This window comes from Solanum lycopersicum, chromosome 11 (genome assembly GCF_036512215.1).
Source record: "Solanum lycopersicum chromosome 11, SLM_r2.1".
Classification (NCBI taxonomy): Eukaryota; Viridiplantae; Streptophyta; class Magnoliopsida; order Solanales; family Solanaceae; genus Solanum; species Solanum lycopersicum.
The window spans coordinates 38,107,529-38,130,384 of NC_090810.1; the positions used below are offsets into that span (position 1 = coordinate 38,107,529).

The 22,856-nt window shown below is 32.9% G+C and overlaps 1 protein-coding gene and 1 pseudogene across 1 annotated transcript; one reads left to right on the forward strand and one right to left on the reverse strand.

Moving 5' to 3' along the window:
• The first annotated feature begins 1,039 nt into the window (after positions 1-1,039).
• On the forward strand, positions 1,040-2,097 carry LOC138339389 (protein TIC 214-like; annotated as a pseudogene).
• A 16,963-nt stretch (positions 2,098-19,060) lies between these two features.
• LOC138339390 (uncharacterized) lies at positions 19,061-21,225 on the reverse strand. The gene is made up of 4 exons (XM_069290984.1): positions 21,007-21,225; positions 20,721-20,916; positions 20,278-20,592; positions 19,061-19,665 (listed from the first exon to the last, which is right to left on the reverse strand). The coding sequence occupies exons 1-4, from the start codon at positions 21,223-21,225 to the stop codon at positions 19,061-19,063; spliced, it is 1,335 nt and encodes a 444-aa protein (XP_069147085.1).
• Between the last annotated feature and the right edge of the window lie 1,631 nt (positions 21,226-22,856).

Consider the following 22,856-nt stretch of genomic DNA (forward strand, 5'->3'; position numbering starts at 1 on the left):
ATAGAATTCTAACCTTGAATCAGGACCTACGGGCCAAGGGACAGTCTCAGGTAGACTGTTTCTATGGAGCGTAGGCCTCTCAAAAGGTAATGGAGGTGTGCAAAGGTTTCCTCGAGTCGGATGGAGATTGGCCCTCGAGTGAAAAGGCATAAGGGAGCTTGAATTCAAGATCTACCCATCGAATAGGGATGAAAGTCGGCCCTAGTGATCCAATGGTACCGACTGGAAGGGCCATCTCTCAACAGATAAAATTTACTCTAGGGATAACAGGTTGATCTTCCCCAAGATCTCACAACGACGGGAAGGTTTGGCACCTCGATGTCGGCTCTTCGCCACCTGGGGATGTAGTATGTTCCAAGGGTTGGGTTGTTCTCCCATTAAAGCGGTATGTGATCTAGGTTCAGAATGTTGTGAGACAGTTTGGTCCATATCTGGTGTGGGCTTTAGAGCATTGAGAGGACCTTTCCCTAGTACGAGAGAATCGGGAAGGACGCACCTCTGATGTACCAGTATCGTGCCCACGGTAAATGCAGAGTAGCCAAATGCGGAGCAGATAACTGCTGAAAGTATCTAAGTAGTAAGCCCACCCCAAGATGAGTGATCTCCTATTCCGACTTCCCTCAAAGCTTCTGGTAGTACAACCGAGACAGCGACGGGTTCTCTGCCCCTGCGGGGATAGAGCGACTGAAGTTTTTTTGAGAATTCAAGAGAAGATCACGGCGAGACAAGTCGTTTATCAATACGATAGGTGTCAAGTGGAAGTGCAGTGATGTATGCAGCTGAGGCATCCTAACAGACCGGTAGACTTGAACCTTGTTCCTACATGACCTGATCAATTCGATCAGGGCCATCTATTTTCATTGTTCAAATCTTTGACAACACGAAAAAACCATTAATCAACTCTTTGAAAACATGAAAAAAACCAAAAGCTCTGCCCTCCCTCTCTGTCTATCGAATGGATGGAAGGTCAGAGGCCTTTGGTGTCCCCTCTAGTCAAGAATTAGGGCCTTACAATCACTAGGCAATATGCTTTTCTCTCATGCCTAGATTTCTGACCACATTCTCTATAGGGCCCTCCTATCTATTCCTTCTCCAAGCTATGGTTGTGGAAGAAGGAACTGAGAAGAGGTATCAGCAACAACTGGTTTTATAACGGGACAACTAATGATGTTCATATCGATCTATTATGCGCCTATACATCTAGCATTGGGTAGACCTCATACACTAATTGTCCTAGCTCTACCATATCTTTTGTTTCATTTCTTCTGGAATAATCACAAACACTTTTTTTATCATGGATCTACTACCAGAAATTCAATGCGTAATCTCAGCATTGAATGTGTATTCCTGAATAATCTCATTTTTCAATTATTTAACCATTTCATTTTACCAAGTTCAATGTTAGCCAGATTAGTCAACATTTATCTCTTTCGATGCAACAACAAAATCTTATTGTAACAAGTTGTTTTGTTGGGTTGTTAATTGGTCACATTTTATTCATGAAATTGCTTGGATTGGTATTAGTCTGTATACGGAAAAATCATTCTATTAGATCGAATAAGTACATTTGATCTAATAAGTTCCTGGTATTAGAATTGAGAAATTCTATGGTTCGGATCTTTAGTATTCTCTTATTTATTACATGTGTCTACTATTTAGGCAGAATACCCTCTCCCATTCTTACTAAGAAGCTGAAAGAAGCCTCAAAAATAGAAGAAATGATGGAAAGTGAGGAAGAAAGAGATGTAGAAATAGAAACTGCTTCCGAAATGAAGGGGACTAAAACAGGAACAAGAGGGATCCACTGAAGAAGATCCTTCTCCTTCTCCTTCCCTCTTTTCGGAACAAGGGTGGAATTCGAACAAAATCAATGAAATATAAGAAATTTTGAGTGAAGGAAAGGACAAAATAAAGGATAAATTCTACTCTCACCTTAGAGAGACAGGCTATAACAATATTAATACTAGTAATATTCCAATTTATGATTATCAGGATTCTTATCTGAATAATAATAACACGTGGAATCTAGAAAATTGTAAACTGCAACTGCTTGATAAAAAAAATGAAAATCAAGAATTTTTTATTCAAAAAGTCTAGAAAAGTAAGTAATAAACTAATAAAAAGATGGAAACATAAGCTAAATACAACAAAAGATAAGAAGAGGCGTCCGCCCCCTATATATTTGATACCTTCTCCTACAATGAAACTAATAACCCCAACCCCGTTAGTCATCCCATCAATTACTCGCTGATCAACAAAATGAGTAAATTCAGCTAAAATCCTCTTATCCCACCAACAAAGAATCATGTATAAAAAACATCTATGTAAGCACGATTATATGACCAATCATATATGCCATTTAGAATTTTGGCCCACAGAATTCTCTTAGGATCCTTTTTAACAAAAGAGTTAATGAACTCCAAAATTTTTAAAGAAGAATAAATTGGTTTATATAAAAAGGATGCTATAAATATTCCGAAATAAGCTAATACTGACTGAAACAAATGCATCCTTTAAAATATCATTCCAATCCAGCGATTATTTGACTTTGGATGCAAAAGATTTATAGATGGAGCTAACCATTTCAATAAGATATCCAAATTAAATCCTTTCTGGTTGAAAGGAATTCCTATATCTCGAACAAACAAAGTAAAGATCCCTAATACAAATATTGTGAATAGCATAGTATTGTCTGATTCATACGGATAGGAAGAAATCGCTTTATGCTTAAAATGAGCAATAGTCATAAAAGATCGTGTCATCTTTCTTCTATTTTTAGCAATTGAATATTTAGTTTTTGACAAAAAATAAGTACTTAATTCATTGTTAATAAACAAGAGTTTTTCTTAAATCTGTTTTTACCCCATAGAGATATTGAATAGAAGGGGATTTTTTGTTTCCCACCATAATTTGAAAATGAGCATTTAAATGCCTTTCAAAAGTAAGTAAATAGATCCAAAACATATAAAATGCGATTAACCCGTTGTGTCCCAAGCTATTATTGTAAAAATTTGCGAATACAACCAACTATCATTAAGAATTTCATCTTTGGACCAAAAACAAGCAAGAGGTGGAATACCACAAAGAGAAAGTGTACATAATAAAAATGTGATTTTGGTAATTGGTACATGTTTTCTTATACATCCCATTAGACCCATATTCTGGCTTTTAGATGGAGAATATCCAACAATAGTTACCATTGAATGAATAATGGATCCGGATTCTAAAAATAATAATGTTTTAGAATAAGCATGAGTAATCAAATGAAATAAAGCGCTTTGTTAAGACCCCATACCTAGAGCTAACATCATATAACCCAATTGAGACATTGTGAAATAGGTTAAACCTCTCTTAATGTCTTTTTGAGCAAGAGCTAAAATATCTCCTAATAATACTGTTATTATTCCTATAACCGAGATCAAATACATTATGTAAGGTATAACTCCAAAAAGAGGAAGAAGCCGAGCTACAAGAAAAATTCCTGACGCTACCATAGTAGCAGCATGTATAAGAGTCGAAATAGGAATAGGCCCCTCCATGGTATCAGGTAAATACATGAAGTGGGAATTGGGCAGATTTAGCAATTGCACCGGCAAATAAGAGAACAACGCATAACGTAACAAATAAAAAATTAAGCTCATTATTATTAAATTCCTTTGGCCAAGAGATGTTGAAGCTGCATAGATTATTTGTATTGTACCTATTACCATCAACCAAGGAGAAAATATATAATTGGGCATGACATAATAATTTCATATTGATTCGTATTAATTCATACGCTCCCATTTTTAATAAGATTCCATCTATAAGCATACAAGTAATGTAATGTGCTTCTCCAAGGATATCTGGTAACTATGTGTGTAGGGGGATAATGGGCGATTTGACAGCAAAAGCAATAAAAAAATCCAATATAGAAGATTATTTCTAAAACCACGAGATATGACTGATTAACTGATGTTTCAAAATTTAATGTTGGTTCATTAGAACCATATAAAGCAACACCCTAAACTCCCATTAAGAGAAAAACGGAACCCCCCGCCGTGTACAAAATAAATTTTGTAGCTAAGTACAGACGTTTCTTTCCTCCCCACATGGCTAGAAGTAGATAAACAACAATTAATTATAACTCCCACATGATGAAAAAAAGTAAAAGGTCCCGAGACGAAAATGATCCAATTTGACCATTGTAAATTGCTAACATGAAAAAATGGAATAATCTAGAATCTTGAGTAACTGGCCAAGCCGCTAAAGCCGCTAAAGTAATGAATCCTGTTAATAAAATGGATCCTATAGAAAGTCCACCTATTCCTAATCTCCAATGGAAATCAAAAAAATCGATCCATTTATAATCCTCTACTAGTTGGATTAATGGATCATCCGATTGGAAATGAAAACAAAATGCATAAATTGATAGAAGGAGTTCTAAAATACATATAAATATCGTATACCACCTAGTTACCCTATTTCCTTTATGGGGAAGAAAGAAAAATCGATGTGAGAATCAAGTGTGCATGGTTCATTAAGTTTTTGTAAAAATATTGAACCTTTTGAAAAAAATTATTTTATTTCAGACATGTTATTGAAAAAAAATGCAATAGCCAAACTCTTTGAGATTTGACCCAAAAAATGGGAATATTCTCTCTTTTTATCATTTAATTAATTTATTCTAAAATTGATCAACATTAAAACAAAGTATTCCAAATAAAATAACAAATAATACAATAATCATGAACAATTGATCTAAAAGATAGTTTATGTCCTAGATGAACCCGATCTCTATATTGAGTCGTACTAAATTAAATGAACGTGATTGAAATAAAGTAGAACCTATAATGATTAACCGTGGAATGAGTCTGGTTCTATTAGATTCAAAATTATTTTAGAATAGGTGTCTAGACTATCTATATAATGATTGAAAAATTCGAGTTGAAAAAAGATAACTTACTAGTAGTAATGCTTTTTGACTTCACTATTTGTTCTCTCCTTCCTAAAATATGTGACTATGAAAATACTTTTAGGAACATATTTGTATATTTGATATATCAAAGAAAATTTTGGGAGTGCAACCACACTTCTAAGTACATAATGTGTGTTAAGTGTCTGCCAAAAAACTTCTATGAGCGCATGATAATACGATTTAATATTACAATTCAAACTATATCAAAGTAGTAAATAAGTAGGCATGTAGCATATTAAACCAAACTATACAAAATAATAATAAAAAGTAATAAAATTCATAAAACCATCAATATTTAGAAGCTTGAGTTCTAATTATTCTTAATTGACTCTTCATCTGTCACACTTCATTTTTTATCACGCTAAAAGAATGTAGTTTAAAAGAATTTTATTCAGAATAATTTGAAAATATATGATTTTATTCAGGATTTTAACTTGGAATTGAGATTTGAATGTCAAGTAACCTTATTTGGATCTCTAATAAAAAATGATTTTATTTTTATCGATATACAAACTAAAATTTCTGGCAAGGAATTATGTTAGCCAAAGTGAAAGTATTAAACAGCTCTCTAGTGTCGTGATTTTGGAATAATCACTTAAATTTTGATGCTTATGAGTCTAGAATTATTTAAGTCTCGCCTTCTTTGATTCATTTTAAACATGTTTAAAATGTATATTTATATTAATGTGTGTATAGGTAACAATTATTTTCAGCCTTGCCACAAATTATTTTATTTGTTTGTATATCCCATCTAAAATTTACTCAATAAACTTTAGATTGTAATGTTTGTCAATTATTATTGACATAATCATACTCCCAATGGTTTAATTTAAAGAATAATGGTTAAAATCATTTAAAAGCTCAAATCATCTTTTAAAAGTCGAAGGACTATATAAAAGAAAAATTGTTAAAAGTTAATCATTGCAACTCACTAAAGACAAAGTTCAACAATTAAATTTAATTTTCTGTCTTGTCACAAATTATTTGTTTGTTTGTATATCACATGTAAAATTTGTGAAAATGTTGTTTAGATGTAATTTTTATCTATTTTTATCATCGGTCTGATCATACTCCTAATGGTTCAATTCTAAATAATAATGATTGAAATCATATAAAAGCCTATACCACATTTGTTTTCTTTAATATTTAAACGCTTGAATCTAAATACACATCTAAATAAATAAGATATTGTCTTTAAATTTAAACATGACATAATAAAACTATTTGCATTTTAGCATCTGAACGTAGATAATTAGTCTATATGTACATAGCAGGTATATAATTCAAATAAAAATTATTTAAATATTTAAAAAATAGAATAAAATTATTATTTAATCAAAAAAATGAAACACTTATACTTGTTAGTGGGTGGAGATAGTATGTACTAATGGCGGTAATGGTTATTGTTAGTGGCTAGTAATGATGATGGTAGTTATGACGATTGAGATGAAAGGTATTCTGGTGACTAACATAATACTCCCTTCGTTTCACAATGTGGTCTTAAATTAAAATTAGGTCAAATGTACAAAATTGTCATTTGATCTTGTGTCCTTAATCATGCCACGTGAAAAACTGTAATTAAAATGTTACCAAAACAAGAAAAATGTCATTCTTTTTTTAAATAAACTAAAAATGAAAGGAGATCATTTTTTTAGAGAGGGAGTAATAAATATTATGTTATCATTATATTTTTATAAGTATTCTAAATTAATACTATTTATGTCCTTAATTGTTTATTCATTTTTTTACTTGTCAATTTTGACAAATTAAGAAAGGAGTCACACTTGCAACGCACGTGTATCCCATGTTATTCAATGCCAAATATTTTCAAATAATACAAATAATTTTAAAATAACTGATGTATTACACAATATTTAAAGAATAAAAATGATGTTTCTGGTAAAACATTCAATACTAATATAAAGTTACTTTATTACTATCCTAAGATTAAGGTTGCAACTTGCAACGATCAATAAAATTTGAAAATTTTCTGATTGTATGGAAACTCTCCTTTTAATCATTTGGGATATCCTATATTATTGGGGGGGGGGGGGGAAAGATTTACTATTTTAATTATATGATTTGCCAAGATTGCTAAATATATGAGAGTATATTTTCATACAAAATGAAAGAATTTAATCAAACAAATTAATATATCAAGAACAGTAATGACCAATAAATAAAAAATTACATAAGAACTATAAGATATTGAAATACAAAGTGTAATGGACTAACATTTTTTATTCAACTAGGGAACATGTTCGTGCTTCGCGCGCGGATTAATTAATATGTGGTAGGAAATTTTTTATTGTGGATGTATTATACGTATTATTTGAGCATATCATTTTGTTTTCATTTGAAATGATGATACATGATGAAACTTATGAACTTTAGTATCTATTTAATGAGAATAATACATTGTTAATGAATAAATTTAGAATATATATTTTGTTAAAAAGTTTTTTTAATTGCTAAAATATATATAGTTTTACATCAAATACGGAATATCATTATTTATTAGATTGATGGTTAGAGAATATATTTTCTTATCATAATTTATATTGATTATTTGGGGGCGATCCTTATTTGTCTTATCTATTGTAGTACTTCTGTATAAGTTTCAGGAATTGAAAGAAGGTTAATGTTGAACGATGATGTTTTTTACCTTAGGAACTAAAATTAAAAAAAACACTTGTTTTTGTGAAGGTGAGTACTCTAACTTCTGAGACAGATCAACTTTTAAGAATTACTGAAATTATCATGCTTAGTTGCACTCATCATGTCAAGCTCCAACATAGAGAACCCAAATTAGTAATAACGCATAAAATATAACACAAATCCTCCCATTTCCATCTTGTTAAGTATTAATAGGTCTTTACAATACTCAATGAAATTCACTTAATAAGGTTCCTTCTTGCCTTTTCCTATACGACTGCCTGATTCTTTTTAATAATCTGCAATATAATGTTATCCTCTTCAACAACATAAACCCAAAATTGGTTGTAACAACAACTACTTATATGTGTTTAGTCTTAGTCTTAAAGGTAACTTATTGAAGACAACTATAAGAACTAAGTCATCCATGAGTCAACACCTACTTGAAACTATTCCTCAAATGCAATTGGCGGAAGGAAATTACAAGTAACTATGTTATTTTGTTCGGAAGTTATGTCATGGATGGGGTGGAAACCATCATTTGACAGGTGTATAAATACCTAAAGCATCTCCTCTTTAACAACACAAATCCAAAAGTGAATGTGACATCAAATACCTCAATGTGTTAAGTTTTATAGTTAAAGACAACTTATGGAAGACAATTTTAAGAAACTAAGTCATCCATGATTAAGTATCCACTTAAATTACAGTTTATGTTAGCACCTCAATTTTGTCATTCCAATACTGATAAATAATATGCAACTCTATATATTCTCATGTATTTAACACTTCCCATTCTAATTTAATGAAAAACTACCTGCCGGGAAGAATTAACTAATTTAATTTTGCAATAATAAGTGGCTGTAAAATGAATAGTAGGAAAGAGTACAAATCTGTACGTACGGCTAGATAGCAAGAACCAAAGGAATGAATTGAGCAACATGGGAACTGATATAGGGATATATAATTGAAGAAGAAACATATCTAATTTTGTTGACAGTGACATCATATGCAAACAACGAAATAGATTAATAATATAAGTTGTCTTAGGTTGGATAAAACCATACAAGTATGAAAATCATCACTACGGACAACATGGAGCTACTTATTAAACTATATATAAAATGGTAAAAGGACGAAATAACTTAACTAAGATCAAAGGTGGCTAGTTATTATACTAAAGTGTAAATTATAATAGGACGAAACAACTAAACTTAGCTTAAAAAAACAGAAAATAATCAAAAGCAAAAATTATCGCTCTACTTGTTCAACTTATTTGTGTGATGAACACTTATTCCTCGTCATTTATGACCAACAATAATCCCTTTACTTCTTGACCTTATTTGTGCCTTGAACGCTTAATTCCTCATCATCTATGATTAGGTTTCTTCGTTTTCTACTCTTAGCACCATTAGTTACATGTACTTCGTCCTCATAATCTTCCAAGTCAGTCAACAACACATCAACAGATACCTGATTGTTCTTCAAAAAGTAAATTTATCAACATATTTATTAACCATGTTAATCCTTAAAATGATTTGATTTTTATATTAAAACATTAAATGTAATTACCATCTGTTTGGTCAATCCGTTGGTTTCCTGATCTTTTGGGTCAGTTTCATTTTTGGATAAGTTCTTCCCCTGGAAGAAGAACAGTATGAAAAATAAATTACAAAGTAAACGTAATTGTAAATTACAAACTCATAGTCTATATTGCAATACCTTTTCTTCTTTCCTTAGTTTGTATTGTACTTCCAAATTATCATCTTGAATCCAACACTTTGATATTGTAAAATTCTCAAGACCTTCTTTCAAATTATAGTGATTTAATCTCATTTTAAAAACAAATTCTTTCCCTCAAAGGCTTTGGACTTGGACAGGCGCATCATTGTTAGTTGTAGTAAGCTTGTTGAACAACTTTTGAGCTGATGTATCAAGGAGTTTCTCAGCCACCGCATTAAATAAGATAAAAGTAGTGTCTCCGGTCCTATCTGTCACTTTTAGGTGTATCTTGTACCTACGTTTACATAGTAAGTTAGATTCATTCACAACATATACAAACCTAATTCACAGTCCTTCGTAAATGGTTACCTGACCAAAGGAAATTTGCAATCTTTATTGCAATTGTGGCATCGATAAATACTATGTGTTGGTTAAATCTTCTTCGAGCACACATTGCATGAAATGTAGTACCAACCAAAATAGTTATGTATTTCTATTATCTTGCTCTTCACTGTAACAATGTATTCCTTCAATTTTAATTAAATATCATGAAATAGTGTAATGATCATGTTTAAATGGTAACGAATAATATGAGAAGCCTAATAACAAAAGAACCTGTAGTTCACAGCTCCACTCAGCCTCCAGCAACTCCTTAATGTCCATACGGTTCAAAAACATCTCTTCCTCACGAGGAAGACTGTTAACATTAGAGCTTTTTATAATTTGAACTTATGTGGACATTGTGGAAAATTTTGGAGCCAAATTTCTTATGTAATCTATATCAAGATTCACATATATTTTTCTTGCATAGGTGGTGGAGAAGCTAACCTAACCTATTATCAATGTATGGGTTAAAAATGAAAGCATGTCATTTCTTCAAAATGCTTGGAGTTAAATTGCTAGTAAGTACACCTAAATCTGTAACAATTACCACGAAATTCCTTCACTGTTGTAAAAGTCACTATCACTATATATGGGCCAGCATCATTGTTATACAAATAAGGACAAAACTTCTCCCCAAATTCATCCCATAAGATAATTTTTGCTTTAGCCAAACTATACATAGAAACCATAAATCAATAATCAAATAATTTTATGGTAAGGAGATAACAAAGTAAAACAACTTAAAATGAGATGAGTGACTTACTAATCAGTAAGAATGTGGATATCCCTCTTCTTCCATTTTGAACCAACACTCTCGATATCACCAATTCCATATAAACAACCAACAACATCTACGAAAATTGAAGAGGAAGATTCATATGCAAGTGTTGTATTTGAATAGTTTAGGCAATTATTTAGCATTTACACGTAAATAAAAAACCAACCAACCACATCTATGATTATTGAAGATGAAGAATCGTATATAAGGCTCGCATTCAAACAGTTTAGGGTATTATTTAATATTTATACACAGCGGAGGTTAGATCATCGATCTGTAATGTGATAGGCACCAGTTAAATTTCAATGCCTAGTTTATCCATAGTCTTTATTTTCCTTCCTTTTTATACTAAGTGTTTCTCTTGAATATATCTTTTGAAATGATGAAGTTCTTTCTTTTTCAATATTATTAATTTAATTAAGTATGTGATAGAAATTTTAAAATATATATAAAGGTCATGAATGTCATCAAACACAATATCATGAGTTTTTTATTAATAAATTGTGCAGTTAAGTATAACTTTAAATGTAATCGGTAAGACTTTAAATATAAATATAGACCTGATAAGACAATGTTGTTGTTCACCCTTGAGTCAATCACATCTGGATTAATAAATTCAAAACTGTTTGGAATTTCAACAATATCTTCAAACAAATTCTTGATTGCAGTTGAGGCAAAGAAAATGATTTTCAATGAGTTTTGAACATGTCTATGTCCCCCAATGCTTTCAACAACTTTGAAGTTCTTGATGATAAATACAGAACCTTCATTTAACTTGTCTTTGAACCTGTTAACCTAATTTTTTCTAATTATACCATGCATCAAATTACCCTGGTAGAAGAAGTAATTAGTAAGTAATTTGATAATTGAAACTACCCAAAAAATATGATATTTGGTAAATGAATCAATCAGAAATGTACCTTTTCATCGATAAATATCATATCCATACTGATAAGCTCACCATTTTTCTTGAGATTAATGGCGTTCCACATTCTACAAATTCTTACTCTATTGTAAAATCATCTCTACCAATAATCAATTCTGAAATAAAAGAAATCGTCATTGTTAAAACTCAATTAAAAGAAATAGAGACAATGTAATTAAATATGGGAATGATTCACTACCTATATATATATACTACAAGAATTAGGGTTACGAAAGGGAAGAGTAAACCAGTAGAGTAATTAGCAGAGCAATTATCACAGATTAATACACAATTTAATACATTAGAGTTACAAATGAGAAAGATGAAACAATGAGTTTTATGGAAACCTGTCTCTTAGATTCTTGGGAGGTAGAAGGTTGAGAGTAGATATGAGAAGAACATTCTTGAGAGGGAGAAGCTCAGCAAGAATTGGTTACGTTCGGATGTTTATAAATGGATGAATTGGGTCATTATAGTCATGTATATTCAGTTGGGTCATTAAATTTGGATAGATAGTACTGGGTTTTACTGTAATTAAATATTATTTGTATTTAATAGGTGAAATATGGGCTGGAGGTAATCAATTATATTGTGGGGTAATTTTATGTGATTTATTTATCTATTGTATGGTGAAATATTATGAATTAATAATGGATACGTAGTTGAGAACTTCCATAGTAACACAAGTCATAGAGATTACAAAGTAGTACACGTTAATGAGTTTAATCATTTCGAAATTGCATTTGTCTAGATTTACCTACCAAAAGTCCTATATGACAGATATTGTCGCCAAGAGATTTCAGGTCGATTATGAGACTCTGTCGTATATTCTAACCTAACTAAGCATGGCTTGTCTGATAAGAAAATGGCCTAAATTATATCTGTCTTTATAAGATTTTTATGAGCTGCATATGGACTATATTGGAGTCTTATCATATTGCACCTTTTCTTGTTCACAGCGTTAAAGATCTTTTTCCCTCAACCTTAAACCTGAACTGGAAAACATGGAGAAAGAACTTATTTTTAGAAGACGATAACAAAGCATTCCAAAAGTGCAAATGACTATTTGTTGTATATGCAAATTAGAACTACTTAGGATTATGGCAAAAGGATCAAATCTTATCAAACCACCACATGATCACAAGTGTACTCAACCCTATATAACCAAACATTTTTTGCATGTGTACTCCTTTTTCTTCCTCACCTGTTTCTAGCAATATCGCAAAAAGATAGACGCAAGTTGCACAAAGTTCAATTATGTTCTTAATATTGATACTATCAATCTTTTCAATGTACTTTCTGTCTCCAGTATTTCTGATATACCATTGGTCAGTCATTCTCTGTGTAAAATTTTTGATGGCTTCTCTTGTTCATTTTTTAAGGCTTTCTTTGGGTTTTTCCTGTTTCTGATTATGTTTTGGTGATTTTGCGATTTCATTTTACATTAGTGATGGCAAACAGATATCTACTGCTTCTTCTAGCATCACAGTTTGCAATGTTATTACTGACATGGTAGATGTGCGCCAGCTAGTTGCCTAAAAGTACTTACCTTATGTTCTTTTCTAGGCAATTTATGTGTTTCCACTTTCCATTTGATGACCATTCAGAAAGTATAACGTATTAGAGTAAATATGATTTGTAATTGGAATATGGAAGCAGCTGTGTAATTCTACTACCAAAAAAGCTGAAAATGTGTTGTGCGTGGAGAGTACTGCAGCTGCAAATATAAGGTAATCATGTAGTAGGAAATACATTTAAAATTGGCGCCTAGAACTACAATTAACATATATTGTACAGATACTTAGTATCAACATGTCGAGGTTATGTTTCGATCAAGTTAATTGACCCTACAATTCTCCAACTTACGTTTCAGATGTGTACATATTTTGAATTTAATTGTATTGGCAACTCTATACTCAAGAAAATTTCATCTTTAAAGTCTATCTACTAAGGAAGTATTATGTGGCACCTAACATTATCCAACACCCATTGTTAGTGACACAATGATAGTTTAGATATTAAGGACATAATGATTCCTTGGTATCCAAAAAGAGAATCTAAAGAGAGATTAATTAGGTACAATTGTTGAGAGGAGAATGCAGACACTTTGCAAGTGCATTTGCAAGGTTAGCATATTACTATTTTAGATGCATCCATTTTTAGATGGCTTCTTAAATTAACCAGTTGATTCATTATATCCATACTGCAAGATCATTGACTGAGAGTCCTCATCTACGCTCGATTTTTAGCTAAGTCTACATCAAGTACTGTATTTTAAGATATTACGCTATCCAGACAAAGGATGAGCAATCTAGTTACCAGTGTAATGGAAAATGAGTAACACCCGCAACCTATCTAAATTATAATGTCAATCCATATCTATTGAGCCTCCCTCCTCCTAGTTTCAGTGATATCTTCTTTTTGTTCCTGATTGTAGCTAGGGATCCATTCTTATAATGACTTCCATGTTTCAGGCAAACAGCCTTTTTATAATTAAGAGAGATGGACATAAAGCTTTCATTCAGCTAACATCAAGCTTTAACTTTATAATTAGGTACCAAATACCAACACGTTATTTTTTCAATTTTCATCAAATTATATAAGATAAAGTAGCAAAGGTAGGAGTAACGTTTGTTTACATCCCACCCTCTCCAGATCTCGCTCGTGGAAAGATACTGGGCATGCTGTTGTTGAGAGTAGCAACAACTGAAATTTTGCTACTATAACACTAAATCTATCTACCATCACAAAATAATAGAGCACCAATATATGCTGGTAATAGTCCAACATTGTCTTGGCAAACACAGCTCTACTTGACCCCTCTCGTCCGGTTGAAAGCCTCCTAGACCTCCTCCGATTATCGGTTGGTCCAATGTGTTCTATCAGCTTGGTCTGGTAAACAATCATGCTAGAATTAGAGAGTTAGATACCAAACAATATAAATATAATGTTGGTATGAAAAAATTCCTATTAATATGCAAATTTTGATATATTATGTTATCGATGAGTTGAATTGATATTTTCTTAGATAAAAAAATGTATATAGAAGTAGAAGCCTTCTATTCTTTTTTTCATTGTCACTTTCTCCAAGTGCATCAACCAAGTTAAAATTCAAATTGCCTCTCATTGTTCTAGCAACAAATCCTGTATTTCCCTTCTTCATCATTGTTGCAAATTCACCATAATCTATGCGTCCATCATGCTAAACAGAAAAATATATTAGCTTGACTTAACTCAGAAATGTGATGCCCATGACGGAGGGTTGGTTGATGAGGTCGGGTCAAAGAGAAGGACAGACACATTTTTAGGCTACCAAGCTCCTCAAGAAGGTGTGCATATTGGTAATGACACTTTAGCGACTCACGTTGGAGTGGGAGAGGAAATTGAAGGGCTTTATAAGGCATAACACAACTTCACATGATACACACATTCTTGGACTCAATGAGGGTGAGGTGCAAAGGTCAAATATGTTAGGTATTTTGGGCCAAGTCCACTACAGCATACATTTGTAGAAGCAAGAAAACTTCTTACAGTATTGGATAATACCTTTCAATCTTATGTGATATGTCGTGAGGTATGTGACCTATGTTAGGTTCTAATTTAACATCACCATAAGGCCAAATTCTACGCAAGCCTGTTGAAGCTCATCAATTGTGATATAAGCACTGCCATCTTTGTCAAAGTAGGAGAATGCAGCAAGCATATTCTCCTCTCTCTCCATCGTATTCAAATGCAATGTTGCAGCAATGAATTCACCGTAGTCAATCGTGCCACTGTTGTCAAAGTCAGCCTGCAAAAATATCTCACCAAGTCATTTTGCTACTTATTTTAGAGGGACTAAAATCTTGGACTGATGTTCCCACTCGTGCTCTAGAATTACTGTATCCTGTAAGTATGTAGGATCAATAAACAACACCTAGTGGCTAATGTGTGCAGCCAAATTCTCATGCTTTTATCTGATCATGCACAATTTATGTGCCAAATGGTTTTGTAAAATATAACTGAAAATGCATTTTGACAGATCTATAGAGATCCTAAAACAAACGAAATTAGCAAGTACCACATTCATCAGGGCCTTGATGTCGGACTCTCCTAGGTCAGATCCTAATTTTTTCAAACCATCTTTCAGTTCCTCATATGTGAGTGTTCCACTATTATCTGTGTCGATCATTTTGAACCACTACTTTAGGCCTCCTATTTCTTCCTCCAAAAGCGATTCTGCTACGACCTGTTTGTATTAAGTGCTACAATTATCAGAAATCAATCTAGTATGCAAATCCAAGAGTACACAATAAGGGTCTGCGCAACAGAAAATAGTCTATTGAAAACCATCACAATCCACATGCTGAAAATTGAGATTCTGGAGTGAGATTTTTGGTTTGAGACGAGCAACATATTTTTCCTGAACTTCTAATTGAGATACAAGTAGTTAAATTCTACATTTAACTGAAAGTCTTATTAGTACTTGAAAATTGAGAGCTTTGAACAACCTCCAGACAAGTATATCTTATATCATAGATACTTTTAAATTTAGTGTGTCTTGCTAGAAAAAGTCTCGGGCATAAAGTTAAAATTGTTTCCACATTCAAAACAAAAATACTGAAAACATAGCAAATTAGTGTACTTTGCAAATGAGACAACAGAATAATATCTCGAGAAGCATACTTGAAGGACAGCCCAAGATACTGTTCATCATCTTCAAAGATTTGCTTGAAAGAATTTTTGAAAACAGAATGACCAAAGCTTTCTGCTAGAACAACTAATCTTCCTGTTTTTTCTATAGCTACTTTCATCTCAGCAACCCCAACCTGAAACACAAAATTATTAGTACAAAACCAACCATGACATCATCTGCTGCAAATTCACCGGCAGCATTAATCAGTCTAAATTAACATCTAACTTGACATGAATAACACATCGATGTGCAGTTAATTAAAAGTACATATGATGGAATTGAACACACTAAGAGGCTAAATATTACACACCAAGCATATGATGCTTATATTTTGTAACATTTGCTCAATCAGCTGATAAAAATACACGCAAGTTGTAGCTTTTATTACTACTTTATCTATTTAAAACATTAAACATCTAGATACATTGTATTTCATAAACTTGACCTAATAAAAGTGCCTCATTCAGTGCAAAACTTGCCCTTCCCATGTCGAAAGAGAAAAGAATTGTTAGTGCAACAGAACAGAATGCCACTAACAACAATACAAGTGAAAATTTCACTCACGTGCGTCTGCCATTACCTTTGGGTAATCAACAACCAGTGGAATCAAAAATTGATCAATTCAGCTCCTATTATTAAAGTGCCAGCCAGACGAGAGACCTGAGCAATTGCAAATAAAAGCACTAGAAAATGACATACAGAACGCTTACTTTGAAGATCCTAATGAAATTCCTTGCCTTAACTGTAGAGTTCACAAATTGTCATTTCTTCGCAGGGTTTGTTAAAATATTTGTGTTTGTGGTACCATAAGCCAACTTTGAAAGGCACTAATAAGCGATTGTTAGCACTCAATTATAAGTTATACACAAAAGGGATATTTGGGTAAAGTATGGAGGAACTTACCAAACAGTTCGTGTCAACACCTCAATGTCGTCATTCCAGTACTGATTATGAATATGCAGCTCTATATATTCTCCTGTTACCATTATAATTTAAAGATAATCTACCAGCTGGGAAGAACAAACTCATCTACGTCCTCAAATACACATATTATTCCCTTCTTTTCCTATTTGACCATTCAATTATTTAACTATTCATTTTCAACACATCTATTGATCTACAAATTTTAGTAAGATGCAGACACATATTTTTAATTTCTGCTACCAGTCGTTACCACTTTAATTTATTGTCTCAGTTCCCCCAAGAGTTTCTGTGTCATCCTGGCTATAGGCGACATCCAAACATCAGAAGCCATTAGTGAGTTGATTTATTTTCTGAAAGTCATTGATCATTAAGCTCCTGAGGAATGTTAAAAAGGTTAATGTTGAACGATGATATTTTTTACATTAGAAACTAAAATAAATAAATCAAATAAAACACTTGTTTTTGCGAAGGTGAGTCGCCGTCAATAAGTACGAAGTAACTCTGTCCATCTAGATTAGGACAAATGGAAATTCCTCAAGTTATATAGTGTCTGTGCGACCTCCTGCTACTTCATCTACATCATTAATCTTCAAGTATACCTATTTGTTCCAAAACAGAACACTGTTAGTTGAACAGTTATGAATTTGCATATTAAAATAAAAATATGGGATGAAATAAGGAAATACCTCATTTCTATTTCAGCTTTAAGGGCATATATTTTGAAAACTTCTGTGTAAACGATATTTTTAATGAACATAGGATCTTCCATGTCGTCGTCAACATTTAGAATAGTTAATCCTTGTCTTTTTGTTACTCGGGATAGTGCTACATATAATTGGACATAAATGAATACTTGTTTAGGAAGATATAATCCAACATGGTTGAGAGACTGTCCTTGACTTTTATTAATTGTCATAGCGAAACATGGTGCTACAGGAAGTTGACGTCTGTTTAACTTGAATGGCCACTTTGAATCATTAGGAGACATAATAATTCTTGGTATTGTTACTTTCGAACCAATGTTTTTTCCGCAGATGATATTTGCACTAATAGACCAGTTACCAAGATGAGTGACAATCAATCTTGTTCCGTTGCATAGTCCTTCACTTTGATTTAGATTCCTCAGAAGCATAACTGGAGTGCCTACTTTTTACTTCATGATTAGGAATTCCAGGACATCTTAAGCTATTTAAAAATTATGTTGGGTACAATTGATCTTCATCATTAGTGTTCACCCTTGCTTTACACACATTGTCAAAGCTAAAATATATTATTCCTTCACCTTGAATCATTTTCATAATTTTATCATTCAATTCATGGACCATTTCATTCTTAGGAGTAAGTATTGCTCTTTCTTGCAAATATGTTGGGTCATTGTACTTCTGCAAGAGGGACGGGTAAACTGCATCGACAATTGATCTGATTGGATCATTGGATGGCATTATAGATATATCAATAAGCACTTTAATAAGTTTATTGTAAACATCATTATAAAAGGATCCATCCCCAATTTGTAACAACCATTTGTCGCAAGTAGTAACTTCAGCGGCTTCAGAATCAAATACTCTTCCACAACAAAGTCGCATATTTTGTTTTAGATCATAAATTTTAAAGAATGGCCACAAATATGAGGAGTTGAGTGCTACATCTAAAATATCAGCTTGTGTTCCTTTTGGAATCACCGGTAGTATTTGACAAAAATCACCACCAAATACGATTGTAAGGCCTCCAAATGGTTCGTCTTTGCTATTTTCATATTTTAATCGGAGGATATCTCGCAAGGTCCTACCTAAGGCTTCAAAACAAAATTTATTTGCCATTGGCGCTTCATACCCAAATGATTAAAGATGTTTTCAAAAGTAGTTTGGCTAACTGGCTTCCTTGTCTTATTTCACGAGTTGATTCTGCACTAATGTCCAAAGGAATATGGAATCGTGAATGTGTTGTCCTACCATTTGGTAATAACAAAGCGGCTAGTCCCGAAGTAGCAACTGGAAGAACTATTTTTTATTCTGATCTCAGCCTAGAAATTATTGTATTCTATAAAAACGTCTTCCCGGTACCACCATGCCCATTTATAAAAAATAAGTGTCCTTCTTCATTAACAACTGATTTTACTACTGCTTCATAAGCTATCTTTTGACAATCATTTAAAAGAGCGAATGATTTATCATGTACTTCCTTTAATAAACCTTTGTCATATTCTAGTTCCTCATTGATTAGGCGATTTCCTGTGTCATTCATCAAAGTAGAATTTGGAAGTGGCATTCCATGTATGTCTTTCAAACTTTTTCCTATCTTAAGAAGTATGGTTTCTATCTCAAATAACGTATATGATTCAAATTTTTTTTCGTTTAACTTTAAATCTTCCAATTGAAATATCTTTCGTTGTAATGATGTTATATCATTTGATAAAATTTCATAGTTGCTCCTCCAAAGTTTGTACGAATCAGACACTTGACAGTGAATTAGTATCGTCACAAACAGATTTCTCAACTCATTTCCTGATGCCCAACATGCAGCTTCAGCCAAGCAGTCATTCCATTCTTTATCATCCTCCAATAATCCCAATGCGTAGCATGCCTCCTTATAAGTATCATACCGGACTCCATTAATTGTTCTGATGCTTTCAAAATAAGTGCTTCCTTTGACAAAATTAAGTAGCATTCTCATGTAAAATCGTTCTCCACTTGCAGGATGTGCAAAGTAAATTCTACCAACTGACTTCCCCTTTTTTCTTCTAGTCCATCTTTTGCATGTTGCGTCCCGGACCCAACGTGTAGGAAAATTTGAATATATTAGCTCTCGCGCATCCTCATATTCTTTCTTTGCCTCAAACCATTCCGTGATTTTTGTTTTTACTATATCGGGTATGTTTAGTATGCTTTCAGGACACCTTTGTTCTTGGAATACTATGGTGTTTTATCTTTGTAAATGGAATGGCAAACACTCAACTGCTGGCTGTCTATGATGTATGTCAAATGAAAAGATCCTCCAATAAGCTTCTGTAACTGACATGTATCTACAATCTAGATATCTTTTGATCTCATCACGTTCTGTGGGAGTATCTTAGCATTCTATACCAATTGTGGCTCTATCAGATCCCTTATTGACACATTTAATTAGGTACTTCATTGATCTTGAGTAATTTCACAACTCGACATTTATATGTGCATCAAATTTGACAATCAAATTCCTGTTATAAGGGACGACATATCTGTTACCTAAAAAGACATTATTTTTATTGACTTTTGTACCTGTGTTTCTTCTCCTATAAATTGGGAACCCATCTGCATTAAAATCTGTTTGATTATTGAACTTCTTTGGAAAATGTTTGGTGCATTTTCTTTGCTTCATACATGGGCATCCTGGATTGAGGTCTCCACAAGGTCCATGCATCATGTAGTTCTTTAGAGTTTTATAACCATCAGGGTCTACTTCCATATCGGGTATTTCAGTTGTTATCATTGTGTTGATATGATTTATAGATGGACTTTTTAATGTAAGATGCAGGAAGAGTAGTATATGTGCATGAGGTAGTCCTCTTTTCTGAAACTCAGTTGTATATAAACCTGCAGAGTTAAAGGTATAATGTGTTTGTTAGGATGCCGGTAAAGTAATCATTTGTTTTTTTAGCAAAATGTAAACGCTTGAATTAATAACTGATGTATTCGGTTAGTATGTTGAAGTTTGAACTTACATGCAATTATTTTTCCAAAAGGTTGTTGCTTTTTCAGATCTTGCATTAATTGGAATAACTTGATTTGGAACACTCTGCATATAATGTCCACCCTGTTATCATCACCAGATTGTTCTATTAAGCAAAGCATTTCATTTATTTCGGGCCACTTTGGATTGCATGTGAAAGTGAGGAACAAATCTGGATATCCAGCCCCCTGCAAATTGCCATTGCATCTTGATAATTTTATGCCCGCTAGCGAGGTCCTCCAGTGTGAGATGAAGGTAAGATAACTATTTTTTCCTACCAAAGAACAATCTGAATCACCACGAAGAATGGCATCCATTAAGCCAGAGTAAAGATCAGCTCTAAGTTTTGGTTGATTATTTCGAATATAACAAAATCTGTCATCCTCGATTGCCATGTAACCGCCAACAATGTATTGTTGTAATAGTCTACCAGCTAGCAAGAGAGTCTTACCCTCTTTAAGTCTTTGTTGTATTCTAAAGCAATAGAAGTCTCTCATTGTTACTTTTTGTCGCTTGTAAGTCTTGTCGATGACATCTCCCAAATTCATTCCAACTCTATATCCATCTTCACCATATGGGGTATTAGTGGATATGTCATAGACATAAAACTTGGGTGAAGATCATAAATTCTTTGAAGTCCATTTTTCCTATGCTCTACAATAATATCTCGCTGGAAGTTTTCTTCCGTAAGATCACCCACTATTAATACAGCTACTTCAGAAGTTGTGGGTAAATTATATTGTCGACCATCCGTGTTCCTATTAGATAGGAGACATAGGTAAAATTCGCATTCAGGATGCTCTTTATATCTATCTCTAGCCATTCGAAATGTTTTAACCAATATATTATGCTCCTTCAACATTACTGATAAGCCCTGAAAAAATTCAGGACCAATGTCTCCTTCCAACAGACAATTCATTATGTTGTTTATCTCATTTTCAGTATCATATATATATAGCTGAGCAAACTGGGGTCTTTTACCAATTTCAGGCATTAAATATCCTATACGATGATAATTCTTACCGCACATCCTAAAAACGTATGGCCCCTTTAAGTGATTGATAGATCCATCAACTCGGCCACCCATGGATGTAATGCAAACATTGAGTTATAAGCTCTAATATTTTTTCGAAAATTAATACCTAGTTGTCCTGATTCTTTACCCAAAAGATACTTCAGATAAGGTGGTGGTTCCCTCAATAAAGGAAGTTGTACACGACCTCCTCCCATACAACAAAATGAGAATATCGATTTTGGTTGTTTGTTTTGTTTTTGTTGTTCGTTCTTCATACCATAAAAGATCTCCACAATATTGGCATGTGTACTTTGGGGAGGCCAAAATTCCAAGTTGTTGTGTAATGGCCTGTCAATTTGAACAATTAAATATAAACATAATCATATAGTTAGTTAATGATTTAGTCATTCAGTTTCTCATATGAACAATCAGTCAAATTTTGACATTTAGATAAGAGATAAATGGGGATGCATATTACCATACCATTTTGATGAATGGGAACATGTCTGCTTGAAAGTTTGTCAACTTCGCCAACTTTGTGAATCTGTTAACAAAACGTATTAGCTGTATTATTAGTTTTTTTGGATGGTTCTTGTATTGTTTTTCAATTAAAGCAACTTTTTGCTTCAATCTGGAATACTTCCATCTGCTGTTTTTGAGATAGCCCACTTCCTTATTCACTCGATTACACTCACCTCTTGATGCATTTGTATTTTCTTTTTGTTTTAGCATCTGTTCGAGGGAAACTAATTCTGGTAGTATATGTTGTAGGAGATTAACTTCCATTGAAATACTCAGATTCATTGTATTCTTTAATGATAGCAGATAGCAATTCCGTTGAACCTATTATATTTGTTTTGATAGAATATAATATGTTAGCGCTAGATATTTTTGGCTATATCGACATACAATATACCCGAGAGCTATGCATGCGAGAGCACTTGCTGGAATCGTAGCTTATCTGAAACGCAATATGTGTTCTAAATAATGTTATTTAAGTAGAGTAGGAATGAGTATACAAACCACTGTAAAATTGCAATGTGTGAATATGCTGCTGCGTAAAGTTTTCTCAATCATTAAAAAATTAAATAAATATCGCCCCTTCCTTGAATG